Source organism: Colletes latitarsis, chromosome 14, assembly GCF_051014445.1.
Source record: "Colletes latitarsis isolate SP2378_abdomen chromosome 14, iyColLati1, whole genome shotgun sequence".
Taxonomy (NCBI): domain Eukaryota; kingdom Metazoa; phylum Arthropoda; class Insecta; order Hymenoptera; family Colletidae; genus Colletes; species Colletes latitarsis.
In genome coordinates, this window is record NC_135147.1 from 30,290,096 (window position 1) to 30,312,992 (window position 22,897).

The 22,897-nt window shown below is 43.4% G+C and overlaps 2 protein-coding genes across 6 annotated transcripts; both read right to left on the reverse strand.

Moving 5' to 3' along the window:
• Nucleotides 1–152: 152 nt before the first annotated feature.
• Nucleotides 153–18,379, reverse strand: Ck (unconventional myosin-VIIa ck). 5 transcript variants are annotated; one of them, XR_013081066.1, is made up of 22 exons: nucleotides 17,622–18,379; nucleotides 14,050–14,096; nucleotides 9,503–9,616; nucleotides 9,210–9,356; nucleotides 8,894–9,078; nucleotides 8,527–8,648; nucleotides 8,188–8,444; nucleotides 7,954–8,119; nucleotides 7,638–7,768; nucleotides 4,354–7,506; nucleotides 4,045–4,289; nucleotides 3,586–3,946; nucleotides 3,396–3,514; nucleotides 2,927–3,323; nucleotides 2,643–2,825; nucleotides 2,362–2,563; nucleotides 2,153–2,281; nucleotides 1,967–2,063; nucleotides 1,779–1,876; nucleotides 1,528–1,697; nucleotides 543–1,467; nucleotides 153–477 (listed from the first exon to the last, which is right to left on the reverse strand). XR_013081066.1 is itself a non-coding variant. In XM_076782083.1 (22 exons), exons 2-21 carry the CDS (start codon nucleotides 14,065–14,067, stop codon nucleotides 1,261–1,263), a joined length of 6,501 nt encoding a protein of 2,166 aa, XP_076638198.1. In that variant the 5' UTR covers nucleotides 14,068–14,096; nucleotides 17,622–18,379; the 3' UTR covers nucleotides 153–780; nucleotides 1,223–1,260. The 5 variants fall into 5 exon arrangements, 4 of the variants coding, with proteins under 4 accessions (XP_076638198.1, XP_076638199.1, XP_076638197.1 ...); XM_076782083.1 differs by having other exon boundaries at nucleotides 153–780; nucleotides 1,223–1,467; XM_076782084.1 differs by adding an exon at nucleotides 12,879–12,972 and having other exon boundaries at nucleotides 153–1,467.
• An 85-nt stretch (nucleotides 18,380–18,464) lies between these two features.
• Nucleotides 18,465–22,479, reverse strand: Wdfy2 (WD repeat and FYVE domain containing 2). The gene is made up of 7 exons (XM_076782086.1): nucleotides 22,121–22,479; nucleotides 21,891–22,032; nucleotides 21,618–21,823; nucleotides 21,284–21,523; nucleotides 21,072–21,210; nucleotides 20,556–20,755; nucleotides 18,465–20,454 (listed from the first exon to the last, which is right to left on the reverse strand). Exons 1-7 carry the CDS (start codon nucleotides 22,279–22,281, stop codon nucleotides 20,316–20,318), a joined length of 1,227 nt encoding a protein of 408 aa, XP_076638201.1. The 5' UTR covers nucleotides 22,282–22,479; the 3' UTR covers nucleotides 18,465–20,315.
• Between the last annotated feature and the right edge of the window lie 418 nt (nucleotides 22,480–22,897).

Genomic DNA, 22,897 nt, shown 5'->3' on the forward strand with positions numbered 1-22,897 from the left:
ATGTGCTGGTCATCGATGATCGCAGGTGGTAGTCAACGCATCAAAGACATTTTCTAAGGCAATGAGTGCGCGTCGAAGAAACGCGAATTTATCGTTGTTCAAACGATAGAACGCTTGTAAACGTATCTTATTCGATTACGGGGGAGAGGGCGGGAGGGGGGGGCATTGCACGGGAATAGAAATTATACTCTCTAACGATAATAAAGTTTCGCCTTTAAACGGTAAAATTTTGCGAAATCAAGGTGCAATTGCACGAGTGTGCAATAGTATGAAAATGGTTCGTTTCTTGACTTCTCTCGGCATCATCGAATCGGTACAAGCTTTTTTCTAGATACCATCGAATATAATTATCAACAGCAGGAAGCGAGATAGGATCGCTTTGGGAATTGTCTTCCCGAAGAGATCCATTGTAAAAGAGGAATGTCGGTATATGTATTCCATGGGAATTTACCCACGATTAAAATTTGCACCGAGTACCTGAAGAACACGATTATCTTTATTCACGGTAATAAATTGCGAATTAATAATAATTACATCCTTACATGTATCATTGGACGGATAATCAATGAATTGATCATTGTAATTCGTTACATCGGAAAACAATTTTCAAACGTGTACGTACGCATACGTACATAAATTTCTCAGTGCTCAAGTTTGGAAGAGAATTTTCGTCGACTTGGGATTCTTTCGATCGTATATAGTTTTTAATTGCAGAAAATTTTGTCTTTTGTCTCGAAGCGACAGAATACGTTTCAGCGTGAAATTCTTTAATTATATTTCCTATATATTAAAATAATATTTTACAAAACTATATGAAAATCTTATTTGTAAATAAATCATATACAATTTTTTCAGCTAATTATTTGTGTACACGTGAATCACGGTTCCCCTTATCGTCTTGATTATAGTAACAATTAAATTATAAATTATCGGATGAGTATGAAAATGATCACGCGACGATCGCGTTCTCTAGTTAGTAACGTATACACACATATATGTATATGTATAAGTTATAAAATTTATAACGCGAACGTTTATGTATAAAATATTACTTGCTACATAGAATTTGTTATTGCGAAGCTACTTTAAATGTATCGGAGAATTTCGGAGAACGCGTTGTTGGCGATGCAAAGGATTTGTATAAATTTTTAGTAAGAGTACGAAATTAATTTCCATAGATATAAATAGTAATAAAAGATAAAGGTTTTTTAATTAAGATTACCGAGCCATCGATGTTTGTTTCGTCGCGATAATTCGCATTTACTTTATCCGTATCGTACGTTGTTTATTCATATTGGTGAGCATTAACGAAATGTACGACGTTAAAAGGTCGTCCATCTTATATCCGAGCGATGTTTCGCACAATAATTTCGAGCCTCGTACTAAATTTCCGATCGTCATGTGGAAGTAAGTGTTTCCCGACGACCAATTTGAGATTCTGGTAAAAGGATGCGTCACTAGTATATCCTGAAACAAATTATTCGTCAAGCGTTAACGAAAAATTAGTTTATTCGCGAGGTTGCTTACCTTTGTTTGCGGATGTATCAGGCTCACGCCGTGCTTATTAATTGCAATTAACAACAGTTCCGGATAATTTGGTTCCGTGCTTTGTTTGACTTCGAAAAACGCCGAACCGAACGTCGGCCATCGATAAACGATCTTCAAGAACGTTATCTTTCCATCTTCCGGGCTCATTCCTATTTAGAGTAATATTTACCGATATATCCAAAAAGGATTCTAATGCTAGGTTATATCGAAACATAATTCGAGCATCTTACCAGCATCTTGATTGTATGCTGCGATTATCGATCTTTTCCAATCGTTGGAGCTTTGTACCTTCACTAGATCACCCGGTATGAGTTCTCTTAACATTTGCCTGTAAATATTTGTTCCTTAGTTAAAACTATCAAATTACAAAGGTACGAATGCTCCCTTTGATCGTACACATATACATTATTTCACTTACGGAATCGCTTGGAGTTCTTGCTTGCTCTCGCCAAACCGAACCCTGTACACTAGCGCAGCCAATCTCGATGCTTCTTCTTTAGTGCATTTATGGTATCCTGCCAACGAACAAAGTAATAAATAGTTGGCAAGAAAGAATGAAGCGATATAAAATAACTGGTCCATTAAATAGGAAATATCTTTTTACCCCTCAACAACTTGGGAAGCTCTTGATGGAAATGGAAAATGAGATCAGCGTTTCTATCTTTGCCGGGAACGGTGTTGGTCCACAACTTTTTCATAAAAAAGACTTGGTACGTAAATTGGGGCGAGACACCTGCGTGAAACGTTAATCTTATGCAACCGACAACGCAGACGCGATTATGATATTTTAATCGATGGTGATCGAAAACATACCGTCGCGGGACGGTCGAGCTTTCCTGATCCAATCCGTTAAATGTCGCACAAAGTCGAAGAAAAAGTCGCCTTCCGGGACCGAGATGACTTTGTCGGCGATTTTTACGAACAAACTGAACCCTTCCGCCGATCGTAAATTTAGTCTCTGCGCGATATTTTGACAAAAGTCTTTCGCTCTCGTGGACGAATCCACTTCGAACGCCTGTTAAAACAATAGAAATTCTCGTAAATCGTACTCGGAATTAATAGAACGTAGATAGAGTCGCGTTTCGAGTACACACTTCGTCCGTGTCGTCCGGGAAATAGACTTTGTGAAATATTTGCGTCGTTTTGTGCTGTATAGCTTCCACTTCGACTTGATGCGGCGGGTACTTCCGTTGTCCGTTACGTAAAGTCTTTTGCAGTCTTTGTAAAGAGTCCTGAGATATGGGATGCCGTCTCGTGCGCAAAAACAACGTTAATTCCTGCAAACGAGCAAACGAGCAAACGAGCAAACGAATAAACACGAGGCGGTTTAAACGAACGAGTTTCCGTTATCGTTCTTAATCGACCTAATTACGCGTACCTTTAAGAGACTTTGGCTGCAGGTGAAGAGACCGGTGGCTAACCACATCAATTCCCAGCCTCGCTCCTCGCTCAATCTATTTCTATTGTCGGTCAGTTGTTTCATTATTTGACAATAGATCTCGTCCCGTAAGATCTCGTTCTTGAGCGGCCCGTCGAAGATAAGGTCCGTGTACTCGTTTCCGACGCGCGGTCTTTTCGTCGGTAGGTCGCCCATGTATTTCAAGATTGCATTGAACGCGAAACACGCTTCCTCCGCTAGCTCTTCTTTGGATATTAATTTCTTTAAAAGTGGCTGCTTTATCGGATCTCTGGAGTGATGCCACAATTCGTCGGTGTGCCCGCGTCGCGCCGTCGTCAAAGTCAACGCTTTCGACATTGTTCTCTTCGGCGGTGTTCTACGACGAAAAGAAACATTAGAATTTTAAGAAAAGAGTCGGACGACGACGGGTACGCGACGACGCACATACCGGAAATGATCGATCGCGTATTCTATAAGCGTGTGTGGCTTGTCGCGCGGCTCTACTCCGTTCACTTGTTGCGGGTACAGTTTGCGACCGTTTTCCGTTCCTTCGATGCTGAACAAGGACTGTAAAGAAGTTTCGAGCGTAAAGAGAAACGTGAGTGTAATTAATTGTGTCTGATCGACGATCGAGTTACCAAAATATCGTTCGGTGGTTTGGTCAGGGAAGGCAAAACGTAAACCGTCTCGGCTGGAAAATCACCCTTTTCGGCGGTTCTATCACACGTGCCGATGCACCATCCCGAGTTGAGCACGGTCTCGCCTGTGCTCTCCTCCTCCAACGTAATAAGGTCACCTTTTTGAAAGCACAGAAACGACGAACTCTCGCCCGGCGCTTTGTAATCTTGCAACGCGATCACGTATTTGCTACGCTTCTTCAGACCCTCTAGAAAGTATACCACCAGGTCGCGGATGTCTTCGGCGTTCGGGCTTTGGAATGTGAACTCTTCTCCTCGCACCGTCGATAAATTGAACGTCTGCGTGAATATTTTGTTCGTTCTGTAAGTACGAAATAAACCATCGGTCGGAAGATCCACCTTTGTACGAAGGCAAATACATTCTATCTCTACTAATGATCCTCTGATCCGATTGCATACTTCTGACTAGATACGGTGGTGATTTCGGGAAAGGACAATTCCAGAAGCACTTGTTCCTGATCGTCCACGACGTACACTCCGGTCCAGTTCACAGCTATGATGACGTCGTTCTTGGGCAAATTCGGCCCGGAATTCCTGTACGCTTCGTAGAAGCGAGAAAACAACAAAGGCCACTTGAACTTGGCGTAACCCACTATGTCCTCCTTGACGCGGAGAGCAGGTACCTTTTCCTTCAAATAGTAACTCTGCAAACAGAAACGTTTCAGAACTTGTATCATAGTAGATTCGGTGCAATTGTTAAAGCTGTACCTTTTTGTATGCTTGTAGCACGAGATGTCCCCATCTGTCTATCGCTTTGTCGATGCCCGTCAGACAATAATCCGGAATGTAATTGGGCAAAAGGGTGTAGAGTCTGTCGACGTTCATGTCCGCGTGGTACTCTATATAGTATTGTTGGGCTGCTATCATCGCCAAGTCTTCCTCCTTGTCGCAGCGATACTCTCCGAACTTTACGCCCCTGACCACCTGCTGGTAGATGAGATTGGTGGCGACCTGGTCCTCGGTCGGCTCGTGCCACGGCGCGAATATCTCCTTACGGAAGAACAATCTCCACGGCGCGTTACGTTCCTGGGCACCCTGTTCTTTGGCGTACTGCTCGCACTGGGAGATCGCGTCCATTACGTGGTCCCCGCCGCTGCCCAGCGACGAGACTTTGTCGAACAAAGCTATGTAAAGTGAGAATCCAAACTGATCGCGCAAAGATATTTTGTCGGACAACTGGTTGCACAGTTCTCTGGCAGTGGTCGCCGAATCGGCGAGCAGAGTCTTGGTGTTCCCGTCCATGAAGGTGATGGGCAGCATGATCGGCTTTTTCGACTTGGTGGCTTGTAGCTCCAACCAGCTGGGCGGTTGGTTGCGCGTCCCGTTATTGAACGTTCTTTTCAGCCGATCCTCGCAGTACGGCGCGTACCCAGGAGGACCCTCTCTGATGAACGCGCGCAAATAATTTACAAACTTCTCCGAAGGAGCGAAGCAACCCACGCAGAGCGACAGCAAGATCCATCCGCGGGCGTGCGACGACTTGGAGGGATTGTTCGTCAGCTGTTTGCAGATCTGACAGTAGATCTCGTCCCTGAGCTCGGCCCGCAGTATACCGTGACCGATGATGAAGTGTAGCTTCTCCAGGTTCGACGTGGGCCTCGCCTCTAGCCACGACTGATAGCTGTCCGCCGTGTACTCGTCCTCCTGCAGCTTCCGCCTGACGTCCTCGCCGAGCTTGTTCTTGCGTTTCAAGGTCAACGAGACCAACTTGTGCCTGATGGACCGCGGCTTCTGTCTGAGGAACGCCTCCGGGTCCACGCCCATCATCTGAGCCTCCTGGAACTCTTTGCTCCGTATGAAGTTTCGACCTAGCGTCGCCGTCACCTTGGACATCACCGACGTGGTGTCCCTGTCCATCGTGTGGAACCTGGGCTCGGGCAGGTCGCCGGTGAAACGAAGTATCGTGATCCACAGAGCCTGAGCCGCCAGCTGGTCGCCCTGCGTGTGCAGAGGCAGCAGCGGGTGCTTCAACGGCTTCCTCGAGTACTGGTGGGTGATATTGCCCTGGAAATAGGTCGCCGCGAACTTCTGGAACTTAAACTCGGACAGATCTTCCTCGTCCTCGGAGGCGGTCTGCATGGGACTGATGATCTCCTGTTGGTCCGCCTTCGGGGCAGGTAGATCGTTGAAGACGGACGTTTCCCTAGCGGGCGTTGGAGCCTCGCTGCTGGAGTCCGGCAAAAAGTCGAACATTGCTTCGACCAGCTTGCTATCGTCCACAGGCTCGTCCTGCTTCTTGGCTGCATCGTTAATCAAATTCTTCTTGATCTCCATTCTGCGTCGATCCTCCAGTTCCATTTCTATCTCCTTTCTCTCCAATTCTTGCATCCGTTCCCTGTAGTTCTGCTCGGCGATCTCCTTCGCCCTCTTGTTCCCTTGATCCTTCAGTTCCCTCTCCTCCTTCTTCCTGAGCCTCAGAGCCTCGACGTGCAGCCGATACTCGTACTTGATCTTCTTGTACCGTCTCTGTGCGATCAATCGTCGAACGTGAGCCTGTATCTTGACGATGGCCCACAGCTTCTTCTGGAACATCTTGCGCACCAAGTAGCCCCTGGCGCGCGCCTGCAGCGCGACGATGTGACCCCTGAGGTGTCGAAATCTGTGCGACAGCACGCGCGACCTGATCAAAGCCTGCAACCGCATGTAACCGATACGCATGCGTTTGTATCGTTGTCGCTGTGCGTAGCCTCTCCAATACTTCTGGACTACCGTCGCCGCCGCTCTCATGCGGAGGAACCTTCTTCTGTAGACCCAGCCTCGTATGTTGCGTTGGAGTATCAGAATCTTTCGCGTGAGCACGCGGTCCCGTTCCTGCTCGAGGAACAGATCGTGGGCGTCCTTGAGGAAGACCTTCGTGTGACCCAGCTGATAGTCGGACCTACCCAGGACGATGTGACAAATTTTCGAGGTGGCCGCGCGACAATCGACCTTGTGCGACGGAGGTATGCCCGAGATCAAGAATCTATAACGCTCGACGAACTCTGGAAACGAATGTCTGATCGGGTAACCGGCTCTGCGTATTCGAATCGTCTCCATCATGCCCGAGTATCGTAGCTGTCGACAACAGAGGCCACGGTCGAACATCATCGGCTTCTTATACTCGTTTGGCTTGATGCATCTGATGAAGAAGGGCTGACAGCTGCACAAGGTTCTCATGAGACAGTCCAACGACTTTTTGAACTGCGTGGACAGCGTGGGCGCGCGTTTCCTCGTCTCCGAGCCCATCCCTATGTCCTCGGCGAAACAAGCCTGAAGAAACTTGTTGGACGATATGTGGATCAGCTGCAGCAAGTCGGCGCTGAAAGTGTCACGGTTCTTCTCGAGGAAGCTTCTGGTGTCGTAGAACACTACGCCGGCAAAGTGATTCAATCCGAACGACGTGTTGATGTCCGACTTTGGTTTCAGGTAGTTTCGATGGCTCCCGTGGGTCTTGTGTATCTTGGCCAGCATCGTTTGATCGGTTCCCTTGGGAAATTTGGACTCCTCGTCGATCAACGCCATGATGTTCAGTTGCTTGATAGCTATCAAATCTAACGCGTCTTGGTTGTCGACGAACTCTATGTGCTGCCAATTGATGCCCTCGTGATTGTACTCTTCTTGTTCCAGCTTAAAGATGTGCTGCACGAAGAATTGCTGAAGATTCTCGTTCGCGTAATTTATGCAGAATTGCTCGAAGCTGTTGTGACTGAAATTCTCGAAGCCGAATATGTCCAGGACACCGATGGCGCTTCGTGAGGTGTTCTTGGGTCTGTAGATGGCCTCGTTGATCTTCTTCACGATATGGACAAACAGTCGCCCGTATATTCCCTTGACGAAGGCGTCTCGGATGTCCACCGACTGCTCCCTGGACAACGTGGAAACCTGTGCACGCGTTGATGGTATAGATGGTAATATAGATCGATTTCTTTTCTTTTTTTTTCTGTTTTTTTTTCTTTTTTTTAGAAGATACTTTGTGGCGCTGCTCGGAATGACGCAATTTACATGTTACTTACAACCGTCTCACCGTGAGCAAATATGGTTCTGCGGGTGAGGGCGTCTATCAAAGACTGGACCGGTACACCCAACAAATGCGCCACTCTCCGCACGTTCGTCTGTTCCGGTATCTCCGTGGCGTCCAAATTGTCTGGAAATAATCGTCGCAGATTCGAACGCGTTCCACGTTAAAGCCCTCTAACCATGCTTTACAATAAGGGCGGTAGAACTTTACATTGAAAGTAAATAATAGAACGAGTAACACGTATGGCGGCTATGACGATTGTTCTATCGTACTTATTGGAAAACGTTCTTATTGGTATAGATTGCGCCCACCTACAACCGTGGCCCTGTACTTGACGTTCCCTGTGTGCAGCAGGGCGGCGAGCAACTTGAGGACTTCCCATATTTCAGAGTCGGTGAATAACAAAACTTTCATGGCCGATCTTATGTCTGCGAATTCCGCCGCATCGTCCCGACCCTCGCAGGTGATGCTGCCACCCTGAAAATAGTATCGGTTAGTAAATGTCTTTTTTTTCTTTAAATAGAAGAGATAAATTAAAATCTTACCCCCGTTAGATATTTGTACGACGACGCGTCCTCTAGCTCCAGCTTCTGCTTTTCTTCCTTGGAGAGGCCGGCCAACATGCAGTAGAACACGTGATAGTTCCTCTCGTCCAAACTCTGCGACACTATTCGCGACTTTTCCAACAGATATTGCTCTATCTTGGCCCCCTCGATCACGCCCTGTTCGTTGAAGTGAATGTCGATGTACTTTCCAAACCGAGACGAATTGTCGTTTCGTACCGTCTTGGCATTCCCGAATGCTACAAGAACATTTAAGTCAGAGTTTTTTTACTTTATGACCGAGTTACTCACGTGTTCTACGAGCCCGAATGCGTGTTTTACCTTCCAAAATCGGATTCGCTTCCAATATTTGCTGTTCGATCCAAGAATGTTTGCCGCTGATCGCTGCCAAATATTGCAAAATTAATTTCGTACTTTCCGTTTTGCCGGCTCCGCTTTCGCCACTAAGACACAAATATTCGTGAATTTCAGACACCGTTCTAGCACGAACGAGACAAGAGTGGGGAAAAAGCCGTTCAGAGTGGATCCGTTGGGGGAGGCATTCTGGTCAGTCGTCTTAAAGAAATTTAACAAAAAATGTGACGAACAAAAGTATCGACGCAGTCTCTATGTTTCATAGTACAGTAGTCTTTTCTTTTAATTTTAAACCAGAATCCCCCCCCGTCGAGGAGGACGAAACGACCGATACCTGATCACTATGCATTGGTCTTGACCGTATCGGTTCATGTGCGCGTAACTGTTGTCGCCGATAGCGAATATGTGAGGCGGCAGCTCTCCGATTTTACGATCCTTGTACAGTTTGATTTGCTCCGCGGTGTAGATGGGCAGTATTTGATACGGATTCACAGCAACCAGGATAGAGCCCGTGTAGGTCTGCGTAGAAACAGTACATTATATGTAGATAATTAATACGTATATTTCGAGGCATCTATCGTTTAAATTTGCCGCGAAAAGCTCCCAGAGGGCGTTAGGGGTATCCTAACTAATCAGTTCCCGCCACTTACGTATATAAGATTCTCGTTGTAGCGGATCAAAAGATTCCGTAAGATTCCGGCTTCATGGAGGTCTCCTAAGCTGATCATATCCTCTACACCTTGCACAGAAGTGGCATGCATCGCCTTGATTCGTCTTTCCGGGGTCAGCCATTGTTCCTGGAAAAATTCGACCGTACGTTGAACGAACGCATCACGAGCGTATTCGAAATGGCGATAACGCGCGGAGCCCAACACTTTCCCGTACGCAGTTCGATGAATCTCGAGAAACGCTGCAGCGAACGTGAAAAGTAGGTAACGATTACCTTGTTATCGTCGTCTTTCACTTGAATGCGTCTGCCCTCGGCGGAAATCACTCGTGCTCCTATTGCAACGTCAAATTCTCTCCCTGAGATTGGTTCGATCCATATGTAATCTCCCTGAAAAGGAATGTTTTTTCACACGTAATCGTTTAGATCGTTATTTCGACCCACTTCCCAGCGACGACGGAGAATAAATAACCCTTTGACTACGAAACGTGTATACAAAGTGCACGAAAAGGTTAGGGTAAAACTTATACCACTTACGTATTACCGAGATCAAATAGACAAAAAAAGTTGGAAAATGCTCTGTCGAGAAGATACAAACGTTGAAAGATTCATATCGCATCGTGATTCTCGGCAGAGACGATCGAATCGATTTAAAAGTAAAGGTGATCGAACTATCTACAGGGAATTTCGAATCGGAAAGTATACACTGCGTGAAATGAAATAGGAAACTAATGTCAAGGTTTGCGCGAACGTTTACATGGTTGACGCGTACGAACGAGTTTGACCTAAATTAATTCGAGAGTTGGCCAACGAACGCGTCAGCACGCGCTGTAACTGTAAACACGACACCTTGGACGCATTAATTAAATAACTGCTAGTTGGGAGTTATTAGATAATCCGAACGGTCGTTTCGCGGTTTCTTTTTCTACCGTCGATTCGCTTAAGCGAACGGGAAAACGAATCTGTTGCAACCAAAATAAAGAAAACTTATACTACGACAATTTATATTTCGTTATATAAATTTTACTTGGCGACATTTTTGCCTGCTTCGAAGGTATTTTTCCCGGTTTAATGATCCAGTCGTCGTTCGCGCGGACTATAATCGAGTTAGTCGAACGAACGAGTCTGGCTTCTAGCGCACGGTTTTGCGTCCAACGATACGCGAATCGCGAGATACGATGCCTTTCGTTTCAAATATTTTCGACGGTGAAATTTTGTTCAGTTACGTGACGACAATGCGAGCTTCCGGTGATGAAAATCACCGAGCGTATCGACTGCCAAACCTTCTTTTCGAACTGCCCATCCGTGGCAATCGCGATCCAATTAACCCTTTTATAACCTAACCGAGACCTTAAATACAGGTGACGTTGATATTTTTCCATGTTACGCATGATATTAGTGTCCACATTTCGGTCGAGTGTGACGGGATTAATAAAACAAAATCGAATTTATTGTAAACGTTTCAACGCATCGTGACGATCCCATTCAAGTTAGGAATTTATTTCGAGACCTAACCTGGACTCAAACCAGCACCGTGCCCGAGTCGTCGACAAAGGTTTTCTTCCAAGGATGTCTGGATCGATTTCGTTATTTTGAAACGAGCATCGTAGAGGTCAGCACGTCACTTGAAACCGAGCTTCCAAACTGTTTGCTTCAGAGACCGTATCGTGCATTCGTGTTCTACGTATTCACAGTTTCGATCGTCGAATTGTCAAAAATAGGGACCTCCAAATATCGCAAAGTGTGTTTTTATTAATATGTCTGTATTATTAATTTTGCAACGGTTGTCGCAGTCATGATTTATCTGAAACTCCAAAGGTTCTCCAATCTCTTAAACCACAGCGTATAAATAATTATCTCTGCACTTTCAACTTGGTTCTAAATACATTAGATAGCACCGTTTATCGCAAGACTAATCGTCTCCCAAAATTTACTTTCGTAAAATTACGAATTTTTTAAACCGTCGTTCAGGCCCTAGTCAATTTCGAAACGAATCTAATATTTGTGACCCATCTAGACAACCATAATGGTATACAGAGGCGCGCCAAACTCCCACGATATGCAATTTCGTGCGTAAACGATCGTATTATACGAAGTTTGTATTATTGTTCCCTTCGACTTTGCGTCTGCCCTCCGTCTACGAATTCATGTTTGCGTGGCGCACACGCCTTCCGCCGGTATTCCCAGCCGCTGTTTTCATCTCGGTTCGCTCGACGTCACGTCCAAACAAAAAGAAACGGAAAAACACTTTGCCTTGCAAAGATACCGTAGCCGCGAGATGCACCATTTCTATGCTCAACTATCGCCGACGGCGTGCAGTTTGTTGTTTTTCCGAACGCGAATAACCGGTCGTCCCCGCGTCGAAAGTCGCGAGCAGTGTCGGAGAAAATTTTCGATTCGTCGATTCGTCGATGCGTCGATGCGTCGATGCGTCGATGCGTCGACGCGTCTCGTGGAAGCTTCCGTTCGAGGCTCGTCGAGAACCGTCGTTTGGTTCGAGTCAATAATCGTTTGCATGAATTTTCTAGGATCGGTAATCGCGATTTTTCACGGAACACTTGCTCGCGTCGCGCGGAACAGTACGAAGAACGTTGGCCGTACGTTTCGCGACGCGCCATTACTTTCGTTCAACACTGTACCCGCTTCTTCCCAGCTAGAAGAAAGATTGAGAACCTTCGGGCTAGTCTGTGGCTCCACCGACGCATCTACATATACGAGTGCACAGGCTGCGCCTGATACTCGTATACGTTCCGATTGTTCACCTCACCGGAACATCGGAAGAGCTCATCCGCTCGTTAGCTCGAAACGAGACTCCTTCGTACCGATTTGGCCCTTCTTTGCCAACCAGGTTTTACTTTCGGCCGTTACGCCTACGAAAAACGTTGCAAACTCATCGATAAACAAGAGTCTCGCGAAGATAGGATAACGCAAATATGTAATTCACGAAGATAATCGAGATAAGTCAGGCTTCCATTGCGCCGGAGGAACATAAAATTTCAGTGCCAAAAGCTTCTAATGTGCAAACAACGCCTCCGGTTCTTGGAAGAGGTCATCTACATATTTAAAATGTCATCTCATAGTGTATTAAAGATATACGTTCCAAAGATTATTCCAACGTCGTACGTGAAACTTTAAAGCCAACTATAGTTAAGGGTTCGAACTATCATCGTAGATGAAAAAAAATGTATTTAATCTACCCTAGTACACCTAATTTCGCATATCCCTATGCGCGTACGTACTCACACGTAGGGAAAGAATAGACTATAGTCGAGGATAGAAACGCGTGTCCGGTAAAACGATTCGCGTCCCGTTATACGACGGCTGGTTCGCTCGCGCGAAATGCGAAGACGCCTGCACAGGGCATTCGCGAAGTGACGAAGGACCGTTAACTATGCCTAATTAACTGACCATTCGTCTCGATATACATATGTATACCTTGCGCCGTCGTCTCGTAGTTTCATTTTTTTTTTCTCTCTTCCTTTCGAATGAAATCGTATCGCGTATTCGGTAGCATGCTCGATTAAAAAAAAATTACAGGCATGCACGCATGCATCGCACAAGATCGAGTCGAATGCATAAAAATTTGCAAGCACGAAACAACGACAGCCATCGAATACATCCAGGCATATTCGTATCGAAGCTTGTACGTTACCTGCGCTCGTTAGTGGCGCTTTAGTTATCGATCATTGCTCGAGCCTTGCGCACGTCCCACATTTTCACCAATGCGAATATACCGTAGAGGATATCTACGGATAAACGAACAGATAGAAAAATTATATACCAATCCGGTTCGTCTTTGCGAGAACGAAAATCTCGTTAACGCGATAGACGAGCAGCCTTGAAAGAGTTGCGATAACTCGAAGGTAAACCAGTCGGTTTTATGCCGGTCGATGGAAATGAAACGCACCGACGTGAAAACACGCCGCGCGCACCGACCGAAAGGCGCACGAAATCGCTACGATTTCGAATTTTATCGCAACGATAATAAAAGATTTCCCCGACTCTTATTTTCGTTCGTCTATCTGCCGATCCCACGGAAGATAACCTAACTAAGCTGTAAATATATCGAGCCCAGTGCCGTATTATACAGGGTGTTCGAATTTTTTTCAGCCCTGAGAAAAATTTTTATTTCATACCAATTTTTTGATGGAGGCTTCGTTAAAAAGTTATTAACGTTTAAAGTTCCGCCCGTACTGAATTCTTTTCTCGAAACTGAGTAGGATTTCTATTCACCAAAAATTATTGTAATCGACCCCCGGAACCGAAAATAACTTTTCCAGAACGATTTGAAATTTTTCAATTTAATTGTTAACTTTTTAACGAAGCCTCCATCAAGAAATTGGTATTCTTGATTTTCGTCTTATTTTGGGATCAGTTTCGTTGATTCCCCTTATCTCGATTGTACGAGAACATGCGTGTATTTAGTCAGTCGAGCCCTCGTAAAACGATCCAAGTACCTAGGTAGAAACGTAGCGTGTTTACATTTTTGCTCGTCACTCCGCAGACACGTCCGCGGCCATCTTGATCCGCGGAGCACAGGTTAAGAACCACTGACCTATAGTGTCGCCACTGGTCGAGCATTCCTCTGGCATCGAGAGAGACCGCGCACGTGTCTCCTGAGCATGACTTTTCATGCGGAGAAAGAATCCGCCGTCATTTTCACTTGTCACAGATTCCTACTGACCGTCTTTGAAGAAAACGGCGGTAATATAATAACGCGCGAACACTGGGAATGGACGTTTCGCGCGCTGCAAATGCACCGTTCTATACGCGACGAATCGATGGGTAACGAATATCGAGATAAACGACGAAACAACACTTACCCGCGTGACGATGACCATCTCTTAAGTCGTGGTTGTCGGCACTCCGCCTGAAAGATAAAGCAACGTTGTGTGTGTGCTTTTTTTCTTTTTTTTTTCTGAAACGGATAATTGTACACCAGAGACGGGCGAAACTTTCTCGAATAATACGCGACAAACAGATGCGTTTATCGTGTATAGTATACGTCCGAATGAACTGTCTTGAGTTTTTATTCGTTCGATCACAGACGGTGCGTTTTGCTCGCTCGTGGCGGTCATTGGAACGTCGTTAAACACGTCGAAAATGTATTGGCTTGAACGGGGAAAGTTTACGCGTTTGTATTAAGTAAGTAAATTCGTCTCGTCGATAAGCGAACTTTCCGTTCCGACCCGATAGAATAACTTTTTATCGTACGAGGCTTAACTTTCGAGACGATCAAGCTTGGTATACATATAGCGTCATCGACGAGCTCGTATGCCTTTTATTTCATTCTATTTGCGTTAGAGTTTGTAAATATTGACGGTAGTATGTACGATGATATCTGTTTTTCATTCACTTCAAGATCGTCTATCGATTCGTGTCGAGATATCGCGATGGCAACACGTTGCTCTTGTTAGGGCAGTGGTGGCCCAAGTGGGGTCAGGACAGTTTAAATAGGTAGTTTTACTTATTAATATTTATGTTTTACAGTTGGTGAGATTTATTATCTATTATATTAGCGAGAGTTTGTTCCTTTCTGGTGTCAGATAACGCGTCGAAGGGTTTTTGTGTTTAGGTCTGGGTTAAGCCTGGGATCCACTAGAGAGTTTTGCTCTCAGGAGTGAATGATTTCTTTTCACGCGGACGAACCTTCGTGCTAGAGTCGCCTCGTCACTCGTCGGTAGTCCCTCGTGTTCGTGTGTAAAAACCCACGCCTACATAGAGAACTAATTTTTCAGACTTTTAATTTTTATGATAATTTTCATTTTTTAGTTACTTTTCGTACGTTTACGTTTCCGTAAAATTTCGAAATATGTTCATTGGTTGAAATCGGGCTTTCGTATTGGCTATGCTATTATGTAGAAATTTTGCCCCGACGGTTAAGAGTGACGCGGTAATTTTGCTCGTGCTCTCGCGAATGAGCTGTTATTCTCGATATCGACTTTTAAGATGAAAGCTCTCGAGTGGTCACCGGGCATTAGACGTTAAACGCGGCGGAGTCGTGCGTCTGTTCGGAGAAAAATCATTCCAGCATGCGACGATGATGTCCGCCGGCCGATCACCGTTACAGTGGAACCAGCACAAGCATAAACCTGTTCGCAAAAGTGGGTTAGGCAGTTTCTGCTAGCACCGTGAGCCGCACGGCTTCGAGAACATCCATCGAGGATTCTCTCGACGGAGATCGATCTCTCTTCTCTTCTGTTTTCTTATCGACCAGGCCCGGCGATATTCCTTTCTGGTTCGCGAACGAAACAAATTCGACCGGATCGAATCGAAGAAAGTCGAATCCGAGCCTCTAAACTCGCGAAAGAGCATCGATCGAACTCGACCAAGTTGCGGTTTACGCGTCGCTGGCGTCAATTTCGTTCGGCGAAACACAACGATGGATTCGCTACGAATTATGCTCGCGCGAGTGACTCTTGGGTCGGCGTACCGATCGATCCGAGTCAAGTGTTTTTCTTTTTAAAAATTTTTAAAAGAAAGAGATTCTAGAGGGCAAAATGAGACGAAAATCAAGACTAGCAATTTCTTGATCGAGGCTTCGTTAAAAAGTTATCGACGTTTAAAGTTCCGCCTGTATTTTTAAGAATTACAAGTATGTCAGAATTTTGTCTCGAAAGTGCGTAGGATTTCGAGGGTGTGTCTATCCACCAAAAATTTCAACTTTTTTACAAAACCTCAATCGATAAATTGATATTCTTGATTTTCGTTTTATTTCGGTCTCTAGAATCTCCCATTAAAATTTTCCCCGAACATGGGATGTATGTCTAAACATCGAAATATCGATGAAACGTACCGTCGCGATCTATGTATACGTTCGATCGCCCGCATTACGTTCCCCCTCATTAACGATCGACGCTTCAACCTTGGACGATTTTTAGGACACTACCGCGACGGTGGTTTCGATTCACTCTATAACGAAATAATATACGTACAGTAAAACCTCGATTTAGCAAATTTCTTGTCCTTTTATTATTGGAATTAATCATTTCGTCATCGTTCGCGTTTATTTTTAAACATATGCTGGCGAGATATCGATACCACTTATCACGAGGTGAAACGGTCTTCCAGAAATTATATAATTTTAAACAACATATAAGCTATCTATCAACATAGAATCGTGTTACTAAATCGATATTTGCTTCTGATTTGTCATAATCTTTGCGATAACAATGCTACTACTCGTTCAAACAAACGAATAAAAAGCTCCTGACCGGTATTGTGTTCAGAATTGTCGATGACGCGACAAGGACGTACGAATTAGCGATATTACCGATATTACGTTTTAACGATTAGATTATAACATTCCTTTTGCGATTTCTACATTCTGATCGCCTTAGCAATAAAAGATACTGCTCGCGAAGATTCTTGCGGTTTGTCGTTATTTATGAATGGATCCTATCGCGATTCTTACCTTACTTTTAATCGCAATACTTTACCGATCGTTTCGTTCTAAACCGACTCGGCGTTTTTGCTTAGCGCTATTAATAATCTCAACGGCTCTCGCGTCTCGGTGGTCGATAGATTTTAACGATTCTTTCATGCCTTCATCGACCATATATGTACGTAGAAGTAGGTACGTAATTTCATTTTAACGACCAGCGTTATTGGCACAATTATCGAGATGTCTCATCGTACCCTTAAAGAAAGTTCCATCTATACTAACTATAAAAGTTGCAACCGTCGACTTTGAATAAAAAATATCTGGACAACGGTCAATGGCGTAGCACCGCGTGCTGGAGACTTTAACGGTTGATCAAACAAGAACGCGTGTACGGAATCGTGTGCCTCGAGCTTCCCTCGAGTAAACGTGACGAGAAACCCGATTAAATTGCGAATAGATCGTTGAAGCAAGACTGGAGGCATTCCATTTTTATTATTCGTTCGTGCATTCGCTTCTTACGTCACGACAGTTTTCCACGTGTGCATCGTTCCTTATTGCGTTTCGAAAATCCGTACGTACGTACGTACGTACGTCTATCCGTGAAACGTTTTCGTGTCGGTCGAGCGATTCCTACGAGAGAGTATACATATACATATAGTTTATTTGAGTTTATAAACTTTCGTTAATAGAAGGGCAGAAACGAATCGTGCACGATCGTTTGGTAAACATTCCAACGGTCTACCTACGTATGCAAGATATTGTTCCTTACGTACGCTTATCTCGCGAACCTATTATCGCATTTTCGGAGCCGGCGCCTACGTATGTTCGCGAAACGTTACGATTCCGGGGTAAAAACGTTGCTGGTACACCTCGTCCATTACCAACGCGGTAATGAAACGACACACCGAGCGTAATGTTTCCGTCCGATCTGTACGGGGGGAAAAAAGGACGCTGTTTCGAAGCGATCGAATGAAGGAAAATGGGCATACGGGCAAACAGATTCGTACGTACCTTGTGCGAGTAACGAGAAACACGACGAAAGCGGCTATATATCGGCACGCTCCATTAAGAGGCACTGCACTGCACTTCGGACGCGACGTAAGGCGCGCTTTTCATGTCCGACGTGACTAGATGATCGTCGGAGGAGGTTGGCGCTCTCGGAAGCGACAAACGTGAGAAAAAGGAACGATCCCGCACCACGACGGTAGGAAATGGGACACGAAAAGCAACAGTAGTCGTTCCGGAGGATGGGCCACGGTGACCGGCACATTAACGCGTCCACTCGGGGAGCTTCGGTTCGAATCGGCCGTGCCAGGTGGAAGCGACTGCAACAGCGGCGAAGAGGTGGAAAAAGTACCTGTAGCCCACGCCACCATCGACAACTCCACCAACCGGGGACACGTTACCAACGCGTCTTGTTCCGCCGTCCGCGCCAACATCTTACTCGCGTATCTGCAACCTGTTGCGACCCGAGCACGCTTCGATCGATCGACACCGAGACATTCTCTTTGCCGATCGGAATACCGATGCTGTTCTGCAGTGCCGGCGCATAACCGGACGCACGTCGCTGTATTTGAAAATTTCGATTCTCGTTTCGATAATTATGGAATAATTCTCTCCTTTCTCCGAATGGTCCGCGAAACACGTGACGATCGACTTGTTGTCTAATCACAGTTTCAAGTCGATTTCGACGCCACTGGTTATCCGCGAATACGAAAGGAAATAAAAGATAGCATAGTTTATAGAGTAGTTAATAATGGATCCGAGTATGCAGCGTAACTGCAAAACCGTGAAAAAATCGTGACCTGTTTTTTTTTTATTAATATGCGTGTTCGAGTGAGACAGGCAAACGAATAGTTTACATTGAAAATATATTTTCATTTCATAAGAATTCCACATGAACGTTACACATAGACGTATTGCGAGTTCCGGTAACTTATATAATATACACATCGATACGTGAGAATTTCAGGAGCAACACAACATCGGCGATGTTATGCACATTGCGATTCAACAGTTGCGTAAAATAATTTCTTTTTTTTTTCTTTTTTTTATGTATATATGTATATATGAACACGATTTTTCAGTGTAACGAGAATATGTAATACTTCATTTTCAACGACCTATATTTTTTACGAGTATTTCAATTGGTTCTGTACTAAAGTTATAATATCACGCTGCATTGTTATCGATGATAGTCCTAGAAGCAACGGCAAAAGCGTCACGCAAAATGTTTAAAAGGGTTTCTTAATAATAATATGATAATAGTAACAAGATCGAAAAATATCTGTAATATGCAAGGATTTCGTAAATAATTCTGGAAACACATGGAGTAGCTACATTCAAGGATGCAGACGAATTTACTGTAACAGATACGTTCGTATAAATTCTATTCTTACATCGTTAAACTTAAAATGCAGATTCTGTTTTTCCCCCCTATCAACTTTAGTGTATTCGGATAACAAATGCGACTGCTTTCGTTGCGAGTAATAGTAAAGAAATTTATAATATTTGGTACACCGCTACAATATATTGTAGTAATTGCGTGCACAATCAGGTACAAGATATGCACATTTAATATTAAATAGAATCGATGCAGAAGTAAAGAAAAGAAATTGGTAATTGGTAATTAACACTAAACGTTGGATTTTCTTGTTACGAGATAATATGTATAAAAACTTTATTTTAATCGCGTATGCTACTTTTATGGAAGCGTATTATCACTGTACTTGAATTGTAAAGCATACATCTAGTATAATTGCATTTTCCTGATTAAAAATTCTTCCGCGTTTCACTTGTTACTTTTGCATTTCCTGTACCTATTATCAAACGATTGGAGAAGTCAACCAGCCTTTCAGATGTGACGTTTTCTTGTTCGCTGGCAAAAAATTATAATATTCAACAATTAGGGTTACAACAAACGAAACGACTAGGAGCTATAGTGACTTGTGTTACTTGGAACTTCTCATTGTGTTAATAAATTATTATCATTTAAATAATTTGAATCATTCCCAAAAAATGTCACATAATTTATATTTTTGTTGACGCTCTACAACTAATTTGAATTTTGTTAAAATCGGCAGATTAATTAAAGAATGATTGATTCTTCGTGTTAGTATTATAGGAAAACAATACCAAATTCTCTACAGGCTAATGAAATTTCGTATACTTTTGGATGGTTTATAAATCAAACAAAATTAAAATTATGTTCAATTTTTATAATTCTATATGGGAATTGCTTAAAATGTCATGCAATATCATCTATTTTTTAATCGCTGTAACAGACGGATTTAATCTGACAGAATATAACGATTCGTACTTTGGTCGTCCTCCAATATGATTGCACTAAATAAGAAATGGTAAAAATATATGTTTAATACTTGCTTAACAAGTGCGCGCGCATGTGTATGAATTATTCTTTTCCTACTCGTTAAAAATAAAAGATGCTTGCGAATTAAGAGAATTTGCTTATAATTTCGTAAGAATACTATTTTGGTTCATTGATTCATCTATTACTTTAGAATTTCTCGTAAGAAGCAAACAGCGATATAAAAAACCCATTCGATCGTAATGAAACAAACTGACTTGATGGTCACAAAAATAGGCTCTGGATAGTACACTCTTACATTGAAATATGACAATATTTTTTCTTATATCTTATGATTTGATTAGTTTCGTTACTTGTAAATAAACATATTTGGAAGTTCACTGAAGAAGTGCTGAAATGTCCCAAATCTTAATGAGACGGTCTTGACCGATCGTTAATAATCTTCGTCTGGGAGCATCGAGATCCATTCCAACGACATTATGTTTCGCGTCGTGAAAGGATGCTAAAGATGTTTGACTAAATAACACACACACACACACACATATATAGGAGACATAAATAAAAGGTTCGCGCGACTCGTCTCGATTACTATTACTCGAACCAACTTTTTTACTCACTTTGCGGCTTTAAGTTGAATATGGCATGGATCGCATACCCTAACTTCAAATTCAAACCCCATTGCCGGTATTGGTATTCGTTGCGACGTACATCGGGCGCATAATGCGCTACCGCAATGGCGACAATGATGTTGTCTCAGACCTAATTGCCGTTGATCCATCATTGCTTTGATATTCCAAAAGAATGGCCTTCCACAAGCCTAAATTAATTTATTTAATTTACAGATTACAGATGACGTTGTGCGTGGAAAGCACGGGTAGGAGTAGATTAAAGACATTAAAATAAGGGAGAATTCATATAAATATGTATGTATATGCCAGATACGATCTTGTTTACGAGTAAAAGTACGCAGTAACTCGATTCGTATCGGACATACGTTTATACCAAATGTCGTTCTTATTCCAATGTCTTGAGCACTTCCCTGCCCTACTTTCCACATGCAACTCCAACACTCTGTCTATAAAATTAGTTAAAAGAGCAATTATTCGGATAATTATAATTTGATTATCACATACTTGGCACGTATCGGACTCTACCCATGCTGCTGTTTCTTTCCTATTTGCAGCCATGTCCCAACAAACTATTACTCCATCTTCTCCCCCGGACAATAGTATCCGTTCGGCACTCGCGTAACACAGCGCCGTTACTTTGTTACTGTAAAATCGTATAGAAAACTGTAGAAAATAAATAAATTTCGATCATTTCTGCAATAGATAAATGTACTTACTGATGCCCTTGAAGTTCATACGCTGTACCTTGTCGTCCACCTATATCCCATACTATTATATTCTGATCAAAACTTCCAGAAAACAAAAGTTGCTTTTCACAGTCCCATGCTAAAGTGTGAATACTTCCTGTATGTGCTTTTAACGTTGTGATTAGAGCGACACCGTTAGTGTCCAATTTCAACATTGCTATTTGTCCAGAATAATTGCCAACAAAAGCATGTTTCGATTGCGGGTCAAATCTGTGCAGGTTAAGGAAATAGATTCCAACATAGAAACTATAAAATTCTTGCAACAAAGAACGTTATAAAACTAATTTAATATGGGAAAGGATACTGCAGTGCAGTGTACCAGGCATCTGTCTGATACGATCCCAATTTTTGACCAGTTTCCGAGCAATGCAACTGAAACATTTTATCACGACCTACACTCAGAACCCATTCGCAATTCGATGCAAATATAACGCCTGTAACTCTTGCTTGGTGTGCAGAATATTCGCGCATAGCAGTCATTCGGTTATAGTCTTGTTCCACGATAAATTCCTAGAAGCAGTAAAATAATATACCTATTTTAACATAAGCAAAGTATCGATATATTTTCAATACGTACATTTATGGTTCCATTCTCTAAACCAACAAACAGTTGCCTAGTCTCCACGCAATAATGCATCGACGTTGCGCCAGCAGCCATGTATTGACAAACACTAGGCCAATATTGGCCGGAATCGCGTTTCAACCAAACTCTAACAGTTCTACGAGGAAGCATGTCGGAATAAATTTCACAGTATTAAAAGAAAAGTCCAGGCTCGTTTTATATTTAATAAAATTCGCCTCGTCTACCTGTCATCGCAAACGCTAATTACACCTTCTTCCCGCGGTATGATAATCGCTGCATTAACATCGTCATTGCATCCCTCTAATTTCGACAAAAGCACAGGTTTGCGGCTTGTGCTGAATTTATCATGATTTACTCCTGGAGCGGGTTTTATCTCTGCTGCCATTTCAGTCTTTGGAACGTAATCTTTCAAGTGGGCTTGTCATTTGACAGTTGTCAGACTTCGATGTTAATCAGAGTTTATGTACCTTACGAAGACGGAAGGTCTGATTTTTTTACAGATTGTGGAGAACCTATCGGCCTTGCGTCCACGTTATTCGTCACGAATCTTCTTTGCATTCCTTTTTATCGACTGCTACAAATGTCGTACAAGCATGAACAAGGCATACGAGAGACGTTACGATCAATGCAATTTTCTGTTCCACGAATTAGGCTTGACGATATATCTATACATAGATTAATATTCCTAACGCCCAACTTTCTGCGCACTAGATGGTGTAAAACTAACTTTAATTTATTTATTAATGCAACTTAGGAGAGAGTACTCGATAGTTTCGATCACTTGTAAATGCTTCGCTATTAACGCCAAAGGCTCAAACTTGTCTAGAAGCAGTCCTATTCCTGTCAGAAGACATCGCTAATCTAAGACACAGGTTAACGGTGCCTTCTGACACCAACAGTGTCTAATATATATACGTCCTCCCCAGAAAGAGCCCCTTGGGATTATGAGAATTAAACAGGACTTTTACACGTTGCATGAGGAATCTCGTACGATTTTAACT

What these genes read in the sequence shown, in the direction of transcription:
- Ck (XM_076782082.1), bottom strand. An exon ending in ACAACGAGAATCTTATATAC is followed by an intron (nt 9,079 to 9,209) that starts GTAAGTGGCGGG and finishes GTTTCTACGCAG; the next exon opens with ACCTACACGGGCTCTATCCT. An exon ending in GCTTCCCAAGTTGTTGAGGG is followed by an intron (nt 2,064 to 2,152) that starts GTAAAAAGATAT and finishes GTTCGTTGGCAG; the next exon opens with GATACCATAAATGCACTAAA.
- Wdfy2 (XM_076782086.1), bottom strand. Translation starts at nt 22,281, where the DNA reads ATGGCAGCAGAGATAAAACCCGCTCCAGGAGTAAATCATGATAAATTC. An exon ending in ATTAGCGTTTGCGATGACAG is followed by an intron (nt 22,033 to 22,120) that starts GTAGACGAGGCG and finishes GCTTCCTCGTAG; the next exon opens with AACTGTTAGAGTTTGGTTGA. An exon ending in GCCTGGTACACTGCACTGCA is followed by an intron (nt 21,524 to 21,617) that starts GTATCCTTTCCC and finishes TAACCTGCACAG; the next exon opens with ATTTGACCCGCAATCGAAAC.